This window comes from Sciurus vulgaris (assembly GCF_902686455.1).
Source record: "Sciurus vulgaris genome assembly, chromosome: 5".
NCBI lineage: Eukaryota > Metazoa > Chordata > Mammalia > Rodentia > Sciuridae > Sciurus > Sciurus vulgaris.
Window position 1 is genome coordinate 40681357 of NC_136465.1, and position 21535 is coordinate 40702891.

A 21535-nucleotide genomic window follows, 5' to 3' on the forward strand; every position below is an offset into this window, starting at 1 on the left:
TAAATTATTTTTCTCTATTTGGAATGACAAACATTAGAAGGTCTATACAGTTTGTGTCAATAATAGATGCCTCCATGTCAGGAGGAGTAAGTAAGAGGATGTCTCTAACACATCAATAGTAGACAACCTCAAATCATCCCATCTTCATTCCTAATCACACTCAGTTCTGTAAATGTTTTCAGAATATATCTAGAGTCCCAATCCTAGTACTAAGAACTCTATGTTTGTTCTCTAATTTCTCAATTTTATGATGCATATTTTTTTTTTGTTCTAATTAGCTTATGGTTTTTCAGTTATTACCATCCATAACTCAGCTTAAATGCAACCTTTTCCACTTAACAGGTGTTGAAAGTCTCATTAATGGAAAGGCTTGGGGGCATTATATTGGGTCCCTGCTCATCAAAGTCTTCTATTGGATTACTCTGTATAAATTCTTTCACACAGTCTTGCTCTCAACTTTCTGGTTTCTTGTGATCTTGGATTTCACACAAGAGAAGATTAAGAGCTAACTATAACATTTCAGGAAGGAACATGAGGCAAAGAGATAGTGAGAGAATCTGAATTCATGTCTCCATTTGGAATACAAAGTGAAAATATAGGTCTGAGAGCGCCTTGGAAGGTGAGAGAAGAGAAATTATAAACAAGGGATTGCTCTGTCACGTTGTAGAATGATATCTGTCCATACTCGTAGTCTAGGAAAACTCCAACTTTAGGCATTTGCTTTCTCAAGCAGATCTTTTTTAAAGGGGGAAAGACCCAGAAGGTGTAATCGGTCCCCATCATGGATCCTGTGAGTAAGACTTTGGAAGCTTCAGGCATGCTGCCCTTTCTGCATGCAGACTCCTCAGATACGCCCAACTGCCATTTTGCTGCCTTTTCCACATCTACCTCCCAATAGTGCCTCCCTGAGGTGAAGCTTTCCAAACCCATCACCGTGGCACTGAAGTCCAGTCTCCCTGGGTGGCAAGGTACACCCTGCTGGATATTTCCAAATCTTACACTTCTCAGGTTCTCAGATAAGACTAAGCACGGATGAGCTGCTTCAGGATCCAACGATATATGTCCTACAAGGAGAGAGAGATTAGTTACCTTAGGGGTTGAATAAAAGCCAGTGCCAGAGACATGACTTCCGCTGGCCCGACCTTCCTAACAAGTGGGCATGAGTCTCAGGCACAGACAAAGCAGAGGCAATTTAGGGAAGGGACCTCTAAGCTATGCTTCAATAAACAGACAACAGAGAAAAAAGAAGTCAATAAGATGACGGAAAGGCACACAGTCTAGGCAGAAGCAACAATATAAACAATAAGGAACCTTGGAGAGCTTCAGAGGCACCTTCAATCCTGAGGCTGTACAACTGTCATGGTAACCAGTCCCACCCAGACTTCACCTGGGATCCAACCCTAGCTCATTGAAGATCTTTTCTATGCTTGGAACAACCAGAAGCACTGGGATCTATTAACAAAATAGTAGATCCATGGCTCTTTCCTTTATTCATCTTAAATATGCTCCGTGTGACGTAAATTCCTAAAATTGCTGACAGTAGGCACTCGACATTAAGTAAATCAAAGGAGAACACATTAGCAAAGGCTAGAAAATCTATGAGAAGCCTCCGGAAAAATCAAGCTGAAAATGAGGAAGCTCAATGTAATTCCTTACACATGAAGGAAAATGATATCTGCCTTTTCCATATCTCAGACTGCTCCTTATATCTCTTTCTGCTCAACCCTGCAATACTGTGATTTTTTCCAGGAGTCAGTCCTAAAATGTTCTTCTTTTACTATTTGTATAATATTGTATTCATTTCCCTAGGTGACCTCAGCTAGCCTCAGTTTTAAATGTCTTCTGTATGTTCACAACTCACTCTATAAACAAACTGACAAATACTAGTTAGATCTAACACGTGAATTTCAAACCTAATATACCCAAAATAGAACTCCAATCCCATCCCTCTCTAGTCTCTACTCCCAGTTAATAGAACCCTTGTTGCTTTAGTTGATGAAACTATAAATCCAGAGTAGTCCTGTATTTCTTATTTCCTCTAACATCTAATCCAGCAGCAAGTTCTTTAAGTTCTATTACTTAACTTCAGTAAGTTAAATTAACTTAAGCTCCTGGTCTGGCAGCCCAATTCACATTATTAGAGTGGTCTCAAAACAGTCACATGCCTCGAACTATAAATTGCAAGTTGTCTCAGACTCTTAGTATCTCCAGGAGACAGGCAGAAACAATGCAATTTCTCTGTGCAAACGTAGACACCTTCATTCCTGGCTTCTAAGAATTTCTAAAATAAAGTCTGAGGAACAAAGAGAAACTTATTATCAAAAATAATAATCACAAATTTGCAAAACAGAAAGCTACTATTGAGTGAGACTAGCACAAGTAAATCTGTAAGAAATTTTAAATAATGCAATTCTTAGTCAAAAACTAGAATATCTTTGCTTACTCTGTTGGAAGAAAACTCAAATCTTAAAAATATCTATAGGGGCAGGGGTGTAGCCCAGCTTAGCATGAGTGAGCTTAGGTTCAATCTGTAGTGCCCCTTCCCCAACACAACCTATCATCACCAAAAAATGTCTATAGGATGTAGGGAACTAAAAAGCCAATCTAGATTTGACAAAATATCAAATAGATTATCTAGAAATCAAAAGCAAAAAGTTAAATCCTCTAATGGATGATTACAAAAAAAGCAAGCTACAGACATGAATCTAAATGTAAAATTCTTAACAAAACGTGATCACATTGAATACTACAATATATAAAATAGGTAAAACATCATCACCAAGTGTTTTCCTAGCAAATGCAAGTCTGGTTCAACATGTGAAAAGCCATCAATATAATTCACCTTATTAACAGATTAAGAAGAAAAAACATCAACATCTCAAGAGACACAGAAAAGACTGTCAATACATTCAACAATCACTGATGATAAAAAATATTTAGAAAACTAGTAATACAGTAGAACTTCCTCAACTGGTTGAAGGGCACATCTAAAGTCCCTACAGCTAACATCAAATTTTAGGGCAAAAGACTCACTGTTTCCTTTTTCCCTAAGATTAAGAACAAGGCAAGTGTCCATTCTTACCAGTCCTATTCAACATAATGCAGGTCTGAATCAGTACAATAAGGCAAGAACAATACAGAAGAGGCCTGCCGATTGGAAAAGAAGAAATGAAGCCATCCACATTCATAGAATACACAAATGTATTAGGAAATCCCAAATAATCCATAGGCAAAATGAATCCACTAGATTGAATGAATGAGTTTGGCATAGCTACAGTATACATATTGTTAATATACATAAATCAATTTCAATAGCAGTAATAAACTAGAAATAGATGAAATTTCAAGTCAAAATTGCTATTTAAAATACAATTTATGTCAGGCACAGCGGTGCATGCCTATAATCCCAGGAGCATGGGAGACTGAGTAAGGAGGATCACAAATTGAGACCAGCCTCAGCAATTTAGTTGAGACTCTGCCTCAAAATAATAAAAAGGGGGGGAGGGGGGAGAAAGCTCAGTTGTAAAGCACTCCTGGTTTCAATCCCCAGCACCCTCCCCATACTATTTATTATAGCATTAATAAACATAAAATACTTTAAAAATCAATCTCATAAAATACATATAATATTTATACCTTAAAAACTATAAAACAGTAATGAGAAAAATCAAAGACCTCAACAAATGGGAATATATTGTGTACCTAGACAAGAAGACTCAATACTGTCAAGCAATCAATTCTCCCCAAATTGATCTATATAGGCAATGTAATATCAATCAAAATTCCAGCAGTCTTACTTTGAAGAAGTCAATAATAAAGCAAAAAACCTAGAAAAGACAAAACTATTTTGAAAAAATAAAAAAGAAGGAGAAGAATTTGGAGAATCCACAGTACCTGCATTCAAGACTCCCTATAGAGTTATCCATCAAGCCAGTGTGTTATTGACAAAAAGATGCAATGATCGATAGACCTATTAGAGTCCACAAATCAACCTGGTCATATATGTCAATTGATTGTTAACAAACATGCCAAGTAAATTTAATACAGAAAGGATAGTGTTTCAGCAAATGGTACCAAACAGATTGGATGACCATGTACAAAATAATAATAATCGGGGGCAAGGGTGTAGCTCAGTAATAGAGCAGATGCTTAAGCATGCTTCAGTTCAATCTCCAGCACCACCAAAACAGATAAAGAAGAAACAGAGGAAGGAGAAAGTTTGAACCATTTCTTAAGCCATATATAAATATTAACTTCAAATAGATCATAGACCTAAATGTAAAACCTAAAACTATTAAACTTCTAGAAGAAAATCTTCCTTGGGGAAGGCAAAGAACAACACAAAAACCACAGACCATAAAAGAAAATATTGATAAGTTGAGCTTTGTTAAAATTTAAACTTCTTATTGTTCCAAAGACATTGTGGGAAAAATTAAGAAGTGATTAAGATCAGCCTATGAGAAAATATATGAAAAACATATATCTAATAAGCAATAACTAAATAGAATATATGAAGAAATTCCAAACTCAATAAGAAAATATGCAACCCAATTTTTAAAATAGGGTAAAGGGCAGGTTTGTGCATGCCTGTAATTCCAGATACTCAGGTGGCTAAAGCAGGAGATTCCCAAGTTCAAGGCTAGTCTTAGCAATTTAGTGAGACTCTGCACCAAGATAAAATTAAAAAGGGCTGGGGATGTAGCTCATTGGTAAAGTTGGCCGAGGGTTAAATCTCCCAGTACAGGGGTGGGGGGAATGTAACTCAGTGACTGAGTGCTTGCCTGGCATACAAGATGCCCTGAGTTCACTCTCTAATACCACAAAAAGAAAAGAAAAAAAGCAACGGTTTGGAGATATACTTCACAAAAGTAGAGATATAAAGGGTAAGGGTAAATAACACATGAAAATATACCCAATCATAAGTCACCCCAAAATGCAAATTACAATACAAAGAAGATACCACTACCCATCTATTAGGCCATATCTAATAAAACCAATTGCTGCTACCAAATACTGGTGAGGATGAAGAGCGACTGAATCTTTCATAAAATATGACTGAAAAATGGGAATTAAAAATCATACAGCATGGAAAACCAGCTTGGCAATCCCACTCTACTGTACTATGCTATGAAAAAGAAAGCCAACTCAAAAGACCACATACTGCATGACTCCATTGATAAGAAGCTGGGGAAAAGGTGGAACTTAAGGAGCAGACATATCATTATTTTGTTCCAGGTTGAAATTTCCCTGCAAAATATTCAAGTATTTGCTTCTGTCTGCAATGATGTTTCAGGGTTGGGAAAATAATCAAGAAACTGCATAGGAAATTAGAATATTTTCCTGACTGCCGCAAATGAATATAACTTATTAAGCACTCTAATCTTTAAACTACTAGAAATTACTTTTATTTATGTGGGATATGAACTTGATTCTCAAAAAGAAAAATTGAATATCCTCTACAAATGCACAGCAACTTACTTTGGAGCGATTTTAGCATTTGGCTCATTCCTCTTACTTGGCATGAACTCAGGTCTGTGAGACAAGCAGGCTTAAGGCACTGGAGCAACAGTGACTCACTTCTATTAAAAAAAAAAGTGGCAATCTCAGTTATCTGCACAGAAGATGGATCTCATTACATTCTATCAGTTCATATGACCTCCTCATCTCTACCCAATGTCCCTGACCCCTGTGTGCCCTCAACACATCAAACTCCTGATTCTGACCACAAATTTTATTTTGTTTCCAAAATGAAAACTTACCTTTCCAAATAATGCCTTGCATTCTAGGAGGAAAAAAGAGACAAGGTTACTATTGGGTATTGGAGTCATTTATTTTGTGATATGTGCCCATGAAAACATCCTTTCCTGCAATATGAACTTGCTCCATGGTGCTTTTTTAATTTAAATTTAATTTTTAAATGGATATATAAAAGCATAGAAATCATACATATTTATGGGATATCATGAATGTTTGACACATGTATGCATTATATGTTTGAATCAGGGTAAACATAACTGTCTCCTCAGAAATTCATCATCCTTTTATGATGAAGATGTTAAAAATCATTTCTTCTAGTGTTTTGAAACAAAGTGTATTAATCGTTATCTACATCTGCCATACTGTGCAATAGTATGCAAAAACTTCTTACTCCTGTCTCTCTATGATTTACCACCACTGATCAAGTTCTTCCTGATCCTCCCTCCCACCGTTCTGAAAGCTTTTGATAATCCCACTCTACTTTTAACAATGAAACTAACATTTTCCGATTCCACACGGGACCATGTGGTACTAGTCTTTCTGTGCCTGGCTTATTTCACTTAACATCATATGATCTCCAGTTCCATCCAAGTTTTCCCAAATTACAGAATCTCTCCTTTCTCCATGAATGGTATCCCATCTAGTATATACAACACATTTTCTTATCTACTCATCAAACAAGGGACACTTAGGTTGCTTCTCTTTCTTGGTATTGATGCAATAAATATGGGAATGCAGATGTTACTTTCATATACTGATTTTATTTCCTTTGGATATATAAACCCAGTCACGAGATTGTTGGATCATATGACAATTCTGTTCCTAATTTACTGTTTTCCATAATGTCTGCACTAATTTATACTTCCCCCAAAAATGCACGTAATGTTTTTGGCAACTGGAAAATGGTTGCTTTGCCTCCATGCCTGGTTGAAGATCATTGGACGCTGTGTTCTGGAAGTGACTCCTAGTAAGTACCATACACTTCTCATTTCTCAAATATTGTAATGAAGGGTGTTTTCTGGAGTCTCACCTGGAGCAGTGCTACGGCAGATTCTGAACACTTATTCTCCAGCTCTGCAATGATGCTCTGGAGGCTGCAGAGCTGTTCTGAAACCTTGACTTCACTCGCCTTCAGTTTATTCATGTTCTCTCTTCCCAAGTAGTGCAGTCTCTGCAGAAGCATCCCTTTATTACTATTCAACAACTGGAGCCTTTTCCTATTTATTAATTTGGCCATGTCTTTAAAAACTCTGCCTGCCAGTCCATACACAGACTCAAGTAAACAAGACCATGATATCCTTCTGTGTCAAGCAGGGCAGCTTTCGATAGAAACTTGGCTATAATACTTAACATGCTTAAGTTGAGGCATGTGCATGCACAAAGGGTATCTACTCAAGTTAATAACATGTACATTCTTTAACTGCGGCATTGTATTCAAAAAAATGTACTATTTCCTTCATTAAATAAAATTCACTAAAATCATTATACTTTATTAAAAATCAAATTACTTCAGTTAATAAGACTAAATACTTAAGCCAATGATATCAGTTTTCCTTATATTCTTCTAAATAGTCACATGAGCACATTATTATGCTATTTAGAAAACAAATAAATGGTGATATATCATACTCTATTGCTAATCTGACATTTTCTTTTTTCTTGGAGAGTGTTCATCATTTTTATAGACAGAGCCATGGTATCCCTTCTACATGGTAAAAATTATCCCATTTATGTATGTAGCACAATATATTTTGTGAGTCTAGTATTGATGGATATAGATTGTACTTAATCTCTTGGTATCAACAAATGTTATAACTTAATGTTATAATATTAATGCCTACTATTCTCAATTGCTTAAAATGTACAAAACACCATTTAATGAGCTTTCTGTAGAATAACTCACTCAAAAATCAACAACACTAAGATTTAGAGGCCACTGTTATCTCCATTTTATGGTTAAAGAAACTCTGTCAGAGGTTAAGCAACATGTCCAAGCCCACCTAGGAGCGAGTAGATGGCAGTGTTCAAATAGGAAACCCATTGATCTAGCTTCCAAGATTAATTCTGAACTATGACTTTGTACTTAAACTCACTTTACAGTGTTGCTTTCTTCATTGTCTTTTCATATGGATGTAAGTTTATTTGCAGTATGATATAGTAAAATGTATATACACAAATTTATAGGCATAGTTTACCTTAACCGTATGCCTTTTTATATACATATGAGGATAAATTCATAGAAACAGAATTGTTATAAACACATACATAGAAGACATCTGTAGTTGTCACTAGATATTTTACTCTGGAGTTGACATAATATTCAGGTCTTTTTCTTATTTCCAAAATACTATGGGGATGTCGTTCTTAATATCTCACCTGTAGCGTCTCCTGGGACTTCTCTTCCAGCTCTGTGGCAAACCTTTTCAGTTGATTCTGACTGGCTTCTCTCACGTTCAAGTCACATTTGTATCCGTGCAATCCCAGGAAGTTCAGCTCATTCTCTTCACTCAACAACCGGAACTGCATCCTATATTCAGACTCAATCATTGTTTTAAACTTCTGCTCCTCTTCCTTCCTCAGATATTGATAAGAGATTTCAGATTAAACATGACTGACTGACCACACATAGATATCCTATTTCCAACTCTAACCACGATATAAAGACAAGGAAACATAAAGTACAAGGGAAGAAATAAAAGGCATAAATCCAAAGAACAAAATGAATTTAAGTCAAGATTAGTGAAGAAATCAACACGATCTTAAAATGTGAAATGCAGATGAAGGAAGTGAACTGGTTTCGAAAAACTATAGAAGCTACACTTTCTAAGCAAAGAGGAGGAGACTGGGAAATTGAAGGTGATACCAATGGGATTTCCTGATGCTTTGAACAGGGAAGTGAGGAAAATGGAGCCACCAATGTTTTTAGACTAAGCCACTGGAAATAGAGTTATGAAAATGCAAAAAGATAGATAAAACTATGGAAAGGTTCAATCCCTGAGGCAAGGAGTTTAACAGTAACTCAGTTTGAGATACAATCAATTTGATTTTGAAGTAGGAAACTGAACATGAAATTCTCCTATTTGGAAGTCTGGGAATAGTCAGTCATCTTAAAAGACACTTAATCTATGAGACTGAAAGAAATAAAGATATATCAAGAACCTCACCACCTCTTCTACCACCAGTTCACCATTGCCTGGTCCTGGTTTCTTTATGGCTCTCTCCACCTCTGCTTTTACCCTCCTATGATCTATTCTTACTTAGGCAAAATGAGTGTTTTTGTGAAAATGGAAGTTAACTTATGTCATTCCTCTGTTCCAAACCTTCCAGCAATTTCCTTATTTTACTCAAAGTGAGCTCTCTGACATGATGGACTCTTTTATCTTCTGACCTCATCATCTTCAGTCTCTACTTTCTTCTTGCACCCACCCCCAAGTTCATGCCAGTCTCCAAGACTTTCTATTTGCTCTTTCCTGTGCCTAGAATATTTTTCACCCAGATGACTACAAGTCTTAATGCCTTACCTCCTCATATCATTCACCATGTAACATACTATACATCTACCTAGTTTTGTGTATGTCCACTAGTATGTAATTTCTACAAGGTCAACATTGTTTTGAAAATTTGTTATATGACTTGGCAATTCTTCTATCTTCAATTGGACATTTATATTCTCTAAAAACTGTGTGTGAGAGAGAAGACTTGCAATCTGAAAGTCTGGAACAAAACAGGGTTATATATAAAGACATAGTTGGACATCAGTAATGGAATGTGCCTAACACACGGTGAACCTTCAGATTGGATAGCACTTCTTAAACTGCCCTTTAAAATTTTTCACAATTTATGTGGTCACCAAAAATACATGAGGCGGTCATTCTCCTACATCATTGTTATAATTCTTGTTATTAATCTATTTGATCTTTGCCAATAAGGACTGGAAATGCCATCTCACTAACAATTTAATAAAGTTGATTTGTATTTCCTCTTACCATGAACAAAGTTCAGAATCTTTTTTGTGTGTTTAAAACATACTTTCAAAAATTAATACACACACACACACACACACACACACACACACACACCCACACGAGGCTGGGCACAGTGGCACATGTCTGTAGCATATGTCCATAATCCCAGTGACTTGAGAGCCTGAAGCAGGAGGATTTCAAGTTTAAGGTCAGCCTCAGAAACTTAGCAAGCCCTCCTCTCAAAACAAAACAAAAACAGGGCTGGGGATATATCTCAGTGGTAGAGCACCCCTGGTTCAAGCTCCTCACTACAGGGAGTGGGGACATGCACACACACACAAACAAAGAAACAAAGCCAAAAGTAAAAAAGAAAAACAAAAAGAAAAAACATATTGTACTTTCTTTTCTGCAAACTCTTATTTTTCTATAATTTTTTCCTATTGAATATCTATTTGTTTTCTTTATTTTGTGGCACTGGGGATTGAACCCACCAGACTCATGCCAGGTAAATGCTCCACCATTGAGCTATATTCCCAGCCCCTTTATTTTTATTTTGACAGAGTCTCACTAAGTTGCCCAGGTCTTATTGACTTTTACATATGTATTTTTTGTTTATTTTAGTTGTGCATGGACACAATACCTTTATTTTTATTTTTTGTTGGTGTAGGGGATTGAACTCAGGGATTTCTGCATATTAGGCAAGTGCTCTACCAACTGAGATATGTCCCCAGTTCAATTCCTTTATTTTATTTATTTACCTCAGCATCAGCTGAGGATGAATCCAGGACCTCACATATGCTAGGCAAGCACTCTCCCACTGAGCCACAACTCCAGCCCCATTGTTGACTTTCAAGGACTCTTTACACATTAAGATATTGGCATTTCCCACATCCCATGTGTTTCAGATACCTTTTCCTGCTGTCATTTAACTTCATATACATTATTTGCTATCCAGTGTTATTAGTAATTTCCCCCCAAGAATCAAAATAAGCACTAACCTGAATCACCAGCATTTTTTCTTGCTCCTCAGTCAATATGACTTTAGCTACATCAAGTTTCATCTTCAATGTGCTCAATATTTCCTGGAATAATTTCTATAGAGAAATAGATTGCAGAATTCCAAGTAAGTTAATTAATTGCTCTAGAACAAGATTCCTATCCTTAGACATCTAAAAGGGTAACCCATCTATTTGTTAGCTTTGAAGCTGAAGTTTCAATAAATATATTTCTTTTTGTCTTTTTTTTTGGCACTGGACATGGAACCCAGGGGCACCATACCACTGAGCTACATTCCTAGCTCTTTTTATTTTGTATTTTGACATATAGTCTCAATAAGCTGCCCAGTCCTCTAATTTGTGATCCTCCTATCTCAACCTCCCAAGTTGCTAGAATTACAGGTGTGCACCACTCTACCTGGCTTAGTATTTCTTAATAAATATCAACTAAGGGAAAGTTTTTGAAGGATCAGAATATCTATCCAATCAATCAAAAAGAGGCATTGACCAGGTATGGCTTTGGAATTTGCAGGAAACTTACCCTATAATTCTCAGCAGCCTCTTGTATCCCAAATACCATGTGATACTTGTGCTCCTGGGATTGAAAGCACTTGTGGCAAAGGGTGACTTGGTCATTGTCACAGAACAGCTGTGATGGTTCCAGGTGTGTCTCACAATAGACGTCTTCTGTGATATTGTGCTGTAAGTGGGAGCTGAGCCTTTTGGACATCCTGCTTTGCTGTCCCTAGTCGAAGATTAGGCTGCTTGTTTCTGATGTGGAATTATTCCCTACTCTCTGAACAGGAAATGATGAGCAGGCTTCCTTTGTTTCTGGAGCAGGTACACTTGGTAACATCGAGGTCTAAAGTGAAGCAAGAAAGTAGTCTAGGCAGACAGAGTCGGTGAGCATACCCAGGGCTCCTCAAATCCAGTAAACCTTTGCCAACCGCATGCTTGAGGAAGGAGATGGCATTATGCCAGGGTTGCTAGATAGAAGGGCCGTCCCAAGTTTTCTGATGCTCTTAAGGAAAAGGTTGAAAATTAATTACAAGAAATAGCATAGCACAGTCATTTAGGGGAAAAAAAAGTTTTCAGTAAAAAGCACAATGCTAATAGGCAGTGGAGGAACATAACTAAGGTGAGGCAAAGACAAACACACCTACTTAAGGCAGAGAATGCTGGCCCTGCACTCAGCAGGAGCCAGGAAGTCAGTGTCCCAGAGATTCTTTTTTTTTTTTTTTATTTAAACAAATGGGATACATGTTGTTTCTCTATTTGTACATGCAGTCAAGGCATACCATTTGTGTGATCATAAATTTACATAGGGCAATGTTGTTTGATTCATTGTTATTTTTTCCCTTCCCCCCCACCCCTCCCACCCCTCTTTTCCCTCTATACAGTCCTTCCTTCCTCCATTCTTAACACCCTCCTTATCCTTAACCCTAAACCTAACCCTAACCCTAACGCTAACCCCTCCTACCCCCCACTATATGTCCTCATCCGCTTATCAGCGAGATCATTCGTCCTTTAGTTTCTTGAGATTGGCTTATCTCACTTAGCATGATATTCTCCAATTTCATCCATTTGCCTGCAAATGCCATAATTTTATCATTCTTCATGGCTGAGTAATATTCCATTGTATATATATGCCACAGTTTCTTTATCCATTCATCAACTAAAGGGCATCTAGGTTGGTTCCACAATCTGGCTATGGTGAATTGAGCATCTATGAACATTGATGTGGCTTTATCTCTGTAGTATGCTGATTTTAAGTCCTTTGGGTATAGGCCGAGGAGTGGGATAGCTGGGTCAAATGGTGGTTCCATTCCAAGCTTTCTGAGGAATCTCCATACTGCTTTCCAGAGTGGCTGCACTAATTTGCAACCCCACCAGCAATGTATGAGTGTACCTTTTACCCCACATCCTCACCAACACCTATTGTTGCTTGTGTTCTTGATAATGGCCATTGTAATTGGGGTGAGATGAAATCTTAGGGTAGTTTTAATTTGCATTTCTCTTATTACTAGAGATGTTGAACATTTTTTCATATATCTGTTGATTGCTTGTACATCTTCTTCTGTAAAGTGTCTGTTCATTTCCTTAGCCTATTTGTTGATTGGATTATTTGTATTCTTGGTGTAGAGTTTTTTGAGTTCTTTATAGATTCTGGAAGTTAGCACTCTATCTGAAGTATGAATGGCAAAGATATTCTCCCACACTGTAGGCACTCTCTTCACATTACTGATAGTTTCCTTTGCTGAGAGAAAGCTTTTTAGTTTGAATCTATCCCAGTTGTTGATTCTTGCTTTTATTTCTTGTGCTATGGGAGTCCTCTTAAGGAAGTCTGATCCTAAGCCAACCTGTTGACGGTTTGGACCTACTTTTTCTTCTATAAGATGCAGGGTCTCTGGTCTGATTCCGAGGTCCTTGATCCATTTTGAGTTGAGTTTTGTGCAGGGTGAGAGAAAGGGGTTTAATTTCATTCTGTTGCATATGGTTTTCCAGTTTTCCCAGCACCATTTGTTGAAGAGGCTATCTTTTCTCCATTGCATATTTTTGGCACCTTTGTCTAGTATGAGAAAATTGTATTTATTTGGATTTGTGTCCGTGTCCTCTATTCTGTACCATTGATCTACCTGTCTATTTTGGTACCAATACCATGCCGTTTTTGTTACTATTGCTTTGTAGTAGAGTTGAAGATCTGGTATTGCGATACCCCCTGCTTCGCTCTTTCTACTGAGAATTGCTTTAGCTATTCTGGGTTTCTTATTCTTCCAGATGAATTTCATAATTGCTTGCTCTATTTCTGTAAGGTACATCATTGGGATTTTAATTGGAATTGCACTGAATCTGTATAGCACTTTTGGTAGTATGGGCATTTTGACAATATTAATTCTGCCTATCCAAGAACATGGGAGATCTTTCCATCTTCTAAGGTTTTCTTTAATTTCTTTCTTTAGTGTTCTGTAGTTCTCATAGTAGAGATCTTTCACGTCTTTTGTAAGATTATTTCCAAGTATTTTATTTTTTTCGATGCTATTATGAATGGGGTAGTTTTCCTAATTTCTCTTTCTGAATATTCATCACTTACGTATAAAAATGCGTTGGATTTATGGGCATTGATCTTGTAACCTGAATTCACTTATGAGTTCTAAGAGTTTTCTGGTGGAATTTCCAGGTTCCTCTAAATATATAATCATGTCATCAGTGAACAGGGATAGTTTGAGTTCTTCTTTTCCAATTCGTATCCCTTTAATTTCTTTGGTTTGTCTAATTGCTCTGGCTAGAGTCTCAAGAACGATGTTGAATAGAAGTGGTGACAGAGGGCATCCCTGCCTTGTTCCAGTTTTTAGGGGGAATGCTTTCAGTTTTTCTCCATTTAGAATGATATTGGCCATGGGCTTAGCATAGATGGCCTTTACAATGTTAAGGAATGTTCCCACTACCCCAATTTTTTCTAGTGTTTTGAGCATGAAGGGGTGCTGTATTTTATCGAATGCTTTTTCTGCATCTATTGAAATAATCATGTGATTCTTAACTTTTAGTCTGTTGATATGGTGAATGACATTTATTGATTTCCGGATGTTGAACCAACCTTGCATCCCTGGGATAAAACCCACTTGATCGTGGTGCACTATCTTTTTAATATATTTTTGTATGCGATTTGCTAAAATTTTGTTGAGAATTTTTGCGTCAATGTTTATTAAGGATATTGGTCTGAAATTTTCTTCCCTTGATGTGTCTCTGTCTGGTTTAGGTATCAGGGTGATATTGGCTTCATAGAATGAGTTTGGGAGGGTTCCCTCCTCTTCTATTTCATGGAATACTTTGAGGAGTATTGGAATGAGCTCTTCTTTAAAGGTTTTGTAGAACTTGGCTGAGAACCCATCTGGTCCCGGACTTTTCTTTGTTGGTAGGCTTTCGATGCCTCTTCTATTTCATTGCTTGAAATTGATTAATTTAAGTTGTGTATGTCCTCCTCCTTCAGTTTAGGTAATTCATATGTCTCTAGAAACTTGTTGATGTCTTCAAGGTTTTCTGTTTTGTTGGAGTATAGATTTTCAAAATAGCTTCTAATTATGTTTTGTATTTCACTCGTGTCTGTTGTGATATTTCCTTGTTCATTCCGAATTTTAGTAATTTGAGTTTTCTCCCTCTTTCTCTTTGTTAGTGTGGCTAAGGGTTTATCAATTTTGTTTATTTTTTCAAAGAACCAACTATTTATTTTGTTAATTTTTCCAATTGTTTCTTTTGTTTCAATTTCATTGATTTCGGCTCTGATTTTAACTATTTCCTGTCTTCTACTACTGTTGGTGTTGGTCTGCTCTTCTTTTTCTAGGGCTTTGAGCTGTAGTGTTAAGTCGTTTATTTGTTGATTTCTACTTCTTTTGTTGAATGCGCCCCATGAGATAAATCTTCCTCTAAGTACTGCTTTCATAGTGTCCCAGAGATTTTGATATGATGTGTCTTTGTTCTTATTTACTTCTAAGAATTTTTATTTCCCTCCTAATGTCTTCTGTTATCCATTCATCATATAATGGTGTATTATTTCATCTCCAGGTATTGGAGAAGTTTCTGTTTTTTATTCTGTCATTTATTTCTAATTTCAATCCATTATGATCTGATAGAGTACAAGGTAGTATCTCTATCTTCTTGTATTTGCTAACAGTAGCTTTGTGGCATAAAATATGGTCTATTTTAGAGAAGGATCCATGTACTGTTGAGAAGAAAGTGTATTCGTTCTTTGTTGGATGGTATATTCTATATATGTTGGTTAATGCTAAATTGTTGACTGTGTTATTGAGATCTATGGCTTCTTTTTCAATTTTTGTTTGGAAGATCTATCCAGCGGTGAGAGATTTGTGTTAAAATCGCCTAGTATTATTGTGTTGTGGTCTATTTAATTTCTGAAATTGAGAAGGATTTGTTTGACATACATGCATGAGCCAATGTTCGGGCCATAGATATTTATGATTGTTATGTCTTGCTGATTTATGCTTCCCTTAAGCAGTATGTAATGTCCTTCTTTAACCCTTCTGACTAGTTGTGGCTTGAAGTCCACATTATTTGAAATGAGGATGGATACTCCAGCTTTTTTGCTGTGTCCATGTGCATGGTATATTTTTTCCCATCCTTTCACCTTTAGTCTATGAGTATCTCTTTCTATGAGATGAGTCTCTTGCAGGCAGCAAACTGTTGGATTTTACTTTTTAATCCAATCTGCCAGTCTATGTCTTTTGATTGATGAGTTCAGGCCATTAACATTCAGGGTTATTATTGTGATATGATTTGTATTCCCAGTCATTTGACTCATTTTTGTTTTTTGACATGATTTGGTTTCTCCTCTATTTGGCTATTCCTTTAGGTTAGTTCCTCCCGTTGCTGATTTGCATCATTCCTTTTCATCTCTTCCTCATGGAATATTTTGCTGAGAATATTCTGCAGTGCTGGCTTTCTTTTTGTAAATTCCTTTAGCTTTTGTTTATCATGGAAGGATCTTCTTTTGTCGTCAAATCTGAAAGTAAGTTTTGCTGGGTATAAGATTCTTGGTTGGCATTCATTTTCTTTCAGGACTTGGTAAATGCTATTCCAGGCCCTTCTAGCTTTTAGGGTCTGGATTGAAAAATCTGCTGATATTCTTATTGGTTCCCCCCTGAATGTAATTTGATTCTTTTCTCTTTAAAATTCTGTCTTTATTTTGTATGTTAGGTATTTTCATAATAATGTGCCTCGTTGTGGGTCTGTTGTAATTTTGTATATTTGGAGTCCTGTAAGCGTCTTGTACTTGATTTTCCATTTCATTCTTCAGATTTGGGAAATTTTCTGATATTATTTCATTGAATAGATTGTTCAATCCTTTGGTTTGTTTCTCTAAGCCTTCCTCAATCCCAATAATTCTTAAATTTGGCCTTTTCATGATATTCCATAATTCTTGGAGATTCTGTTCATGATTTCTTACCATCTTCTCTGTTTGTTCAACTTTGTTTTCAAGGTTAAATATTTTGTCTTCAATGTCTGAGGTTCTGTCTTCCAGGTGTTCTATCCTATTGGTTATGCTTTCTAAGGAGTTTTTAACTTGGTTTATTGTTTCCTTCATTTCAAGGATTTCTGTTTGGTTTTTTTCAGTATCTCTAACTCTTTATTGAAATGATCTCTTGCTCCCATATTTGCTCTTTTAACTGTTGATTGGTGCAATCATTTAATGCCTGCATTTGCTCTTTCATCTCTTCCTTCAATGCCTGCATTTGCTCTTTCATCTCCTCCGCTGTTGGGTGACATCATAATACCAAGTACCAATTTCTCAAAATCCTCAGGTCTAGTCACATCTGTCCCTACCTCGCTTGGCTAAGCAGTTCTTCTGACAACATGACAGGCCTCAGGGCTCCTAACTTACTTCCTTACTTCTCTCCTGTCCTTACTCCCACTGCTGTCAGTTAGACTTTCTACCTTCTCATTTTTTTCCCCTTTTTGATTTAATGTAAGATATGAAAAATTTATAAATCTTAAGTAGGTTATCTTGTTACTCATGGTTTTTTTTCTTTTCTTTAAATTTTATGTAGGTATATTTTAAGCAGTTTCCAGAGTATGGTTTCCAAGATTTTATGTCTTTCTCACTAAGCTGACATTCATACAGGTGGTAGATAAATCCACTGGATTTTACCATTAAGTGGTACCAAAAAGTTCTAGTGGTCTTCTATTTTTTTGTTTTTTAAATTCTCTATATACTTGTGTACTCTTAGCTTAAACACACACACACACACACAAAAAAAAAAAAAAACAGGGGATTCATTTTATCATTATATTTAAGAATAGCCTCATGTCCTCAGATGAAGAGTGAACTATTAAATCCTATCGTATAGAATCTATTTAATATTCTTGTTGACAAAATGGAAAATTCATGTAAAAACATTCATTCAAATACAACAGTTTTCTCAAGAAAATGCAATTTGTGATTGCTTAAGATGCAAGTTATGCTAGAAAGTATTTGGGTTTTTCGGTTTGTTTGTTTTTTCCCTCTGTACTGAGGATTGAAACCAGGGGCCCTCTACCACCAAGTTGTGCCTCAACTCACCCCTCCCCCTTCAATTTTAAATTTTGAGATAGAGAGCTGGGCAAGGTGAAGCTTACCTGTAATCCCAGCAGTTTAGGAAGCTGAGACAGGAGGATCATAATAGTAGGCCAACCTCAGCATTTGAGTGAAACCCTGTCTCAAAAAATAAAAAGAACAGGGGATGAAATTCAGTGGTAAAGTGCCTGTAGGGTTCAATGCCTACTACCACAGGGAAAAACAACAACAACAACAACAACAACAACAACAAAACAGGGCTGGGGAGATAGCTCAGCTAGGAGAATGCTTGCCTCACAAACACAAGGCCCTGAGTTCGATCCCCAGTACCGCAAAAAAAAAAAAAAAAAAAAAAAAAAAAAAAAACAGAGTCATTAATAAATGACTGCGTGTGACCTTGAATTTGCAATCCTTCTGCCTCCACCTCCTGAGTCACTACAGCTGCCTACTAGATAGTATTTGTAAATGACATTTTTGCTTTTAAAGAACAACTGAGCTGAACTAGGGTTATTTCAGACTTGTTAATTTAGAAGATGTTTTCTTACAAAGCGACTCCATCATTTCAAGGGGGGGACAACCAAATTTGGAGTATTAATTTTCAATCTTTAAATTAGATCTTTCAGGTAAAAATTATTATTTTGAACAACTTGTATTTACCACTGAAAACTTGACAACTTCCCAATAGTCTTTTCTCATAAGATTGGTGGTGATATTAACAAATGTGATTTCTAGTACTGTATAATGAAATATGTCAAAATTTGGAAGATCTGAAAACTCAGAGTCCATATTTCCAAATGACCAATGCATGCTGTTACAAAATTATGTGAGGGTAAAAGAAGGGTTCAAGGTATAAGACAGATAATAGATTCAATGTAATGGTGCAAAAATTGTTAATTGGTAGGACTATAGAAAAACAAACAAACAATTATCCGAAAATGCTATTAGAATTTGTAAAAGTTCTTCACTTTTACAAATACAAATCTATGTGAGGTCAGATGTCAATCAGACAACAACCAAAACTCTACATACTGCAATAGAGAGAATGCAAGGACTGAGGATGTAAGTCAGTGCTGAAGTGCTTGCTTAGCATGGCCAAGGTTGTGGATTCAATTCATAAAACCTCACAAACACATAATAGAGCTGGGTGCCACGGTGCATGCCTATAATCCCAGCAGCTCAGGAGGCCGAGGCAGGAGGATCACAAATTCAAAGCCAGCCTGAGCAATTTAGTGAAGCCATAAGCAATTTAGTAAGACCCTGTCTCAAAATAAAAAATAAAAAGGGTTGGGGATGTGTGTGGATCAGTGGTTAAGTACCCCTGAGTTTAATCCCCATACCAATAAATAAATAAATAAGTAAATAATTATAATAGAATACAGAAGGAGATATCAGAAAATAGCTGTCTGATAAGCCATAAATTAAAGGAATTTGCAAAACACTGAGACTACCCTATACTCAGTAATCTTGTTTCAGAAAAGCTTCTTCATTAAAATGGTTTTCGGAAAACACACTTTAATAAATTAATATATAATTTAAGAACACATGTACTTCCTAACGTAGTTAGTCAAGATGTAGATGTCAACACACATAAACAAAAGCCTTATTTGGAACTTTTTCAATTATTTGAGTGCAAAAAAGTCCTGAAACCAAGAAGTTCAGAATTTTGGCCTCAAAGTGCATAATTCTCAGAAATGGGATTGTTGATAAATGCATCTATCATTGTTTGGCATGTTATATTTTGTCAGTTTCTCAAACACAAGTGTCATACAAATCTGCATTACAAGTAACGTGTGAAAAGGGAACAAAACTTTTGGAGTTTTGCACACTGGCTGGGTGAGAAGTACAATCTTCATATATTTTCAGATTACGTTTATTATGAATATGCCTCTTGTTTTTATATGCTTAAATATCATTTCCTTCCTTTTTCTTTGTGCTATGAACTTTATGTATTTTGGGTGCTGGGGATTGAACCCAGGGGTGCTTAACCACTGAGCCACGTCCCCAGACTGTTTTGTTTTTTATTCAGAGACATGGTTTCACTAAGTTTCTTCAGGTCTCTAGATTACAGGCATGAGCCACCAGCCCAGCTGCTGTAAACTTTAATTATTAGTTCAAGTTTTTTACCCATTTTCTTCAATCAAGTTTTTGACCTTTTTAAAGTCAATTTTAAAGATATTTGTACATCTGAAAGAGTAGCCCTTTTATATTATAAGAACTACAATTTTTTTTGGCCTATTTATTTGTCTTTGAATATACTGTCCATCATTTTTATCTGTTTAGGTCTTTCAGCTCTCTGGTAGCTTCCCTAGTCTGGCCTCCCTGGACATGTGCTAGAAGACTCCTAATTAGTCACCAACTAAAAAAATCTACCAACTCAGATTTCCTTGAGCTCTCAGTGACAGCTAACATAATTGACCCTGCCTGTCCTTCTTCCTGGAATATCATCTTCTCCCAGCTGTAAAGATCCTACAGCTGATAGCCCTCTTAATTGACTGTTGTGGCTTTCGACAATCCTGTTTTGGCTATACATACTTTTGATCTTCCAAATCTTGGGGTGCTTCAAGACTTAGTTCTGATCTCTGGGCCTGGTGATGCACTCCTGAAATCCCAGCTACATGGGAGGCTGAGGCAGAAGGATTGCAAGTTTGAGGCTAGCCTCAGCAATTTATCAAGATCCTGTCTCAAAATGAAATAAAAGGACTGTTGATAGAGCCCAGTGGTAGCTCACTTGCCTAACATGTGCAAGTCCCTGGGTTCGATCCCCAGTACAACAACACAAACACACACACACACACACACACACACACACACACACACACGAAAGTTTCAGTTCTGCTCTCTAACCTTATCTTACAGTCTCCCCCAGGGTAATGTCGTTTATTTCTGAAGATTCCAACTACCAATTTAAATCTTTTTCCTACAACAGTGTTCTCAACTCATTTGCAACTGAATGTCTACTAAGCACTCGAATTAACATATCTAAAGCTGTTCTGGATCTTAACTCTCAACTCACTGATGCATTCACTTAGAATTGTAGTTTAAGTCACCAATTCATAAACCTATCTATTGCTTTCCTAGTTTATACTGTTGGTATGATCCAATCTTGTCTCTGCCTCCTCTCAGCTCAGTGAGACCTATTTTAAAACCTGCACCAGGGGCGCCGGGGTTGTGGCTCAGTGGTAGATCGCTTGCCTAGCACTTGTGAGTTACTGGGTTCGATCTTCAACATCACGTAAAAATAAAATAAAGGCATTGTGTCCATCTGCAACTACAAAAAAAAAAAAAAAAAAAAAAAAAAAAAAAAAAAAAAAAAACTGCACCAGGCTTCTGCATTTAGAATAATATGTAGGTGGCAATCCAGAGCTAAGCCGTCTGTGCCCCCCAACCCCTTCTTCACTTCATCCCCTCATTTCATCTACAGCTCCCCCAGTTGTACCAAATTCACTGGTGCCCTTTTTGCTTCCGTCATGGGAGAAGAGGTGTCTTCGGAGAAGGGTCCGAGGAGTTCCCGGAGGAGAGGGGAACTCAACTCAGGAGCAGCGAGGTTCTTGACAGACGAGATGGAAACGAATTTCAGCAGGAGCCAGGCAAAGGCATAGCCAGGTTTATTTGGGAAGGTAATTATTCATTCGAGGGACATTCTGGAGATAGCGCTGGCTATCTCAGGAGCGAGAAGCCCCGCCTTGGGTTGGGGGCGGGGGTCCAATATTTATAGAAGAGCCGTATTAGGGGCTGGACTGGAGGTGGATCCT

General features: G+C 36.9%; 1 protein-coding gene across 1 annotated transcript; it reads right to left on the bottom strand.

Moving 5' to 3' along the window:
• Window positions 1-519: 519 nt before the first annotated feature.
• On the bottom strand, window positions 520-11447 carry TRIML2 (tripartite motif family like 2; the record flags this gene model as incomplete). Its single annotated transcript, XM_079141729.1, has 7 exons — window positions 520-1064; window positions 5479-5579; window positions 5760-5782; window positions 6764-6928; window positions 8134-8328; window positions 10721-10816; window positions 11259-11447. 7 exons carry the CDS (start codon window positions 11445-11447, stop codon window positions 520-522), a joined length of 1314 nt encoding a protein of 437 aa, XP_078997855.1.
• Between the last annotated feature and the right edge of the window lie 10088 nt (window positions 11448-21535).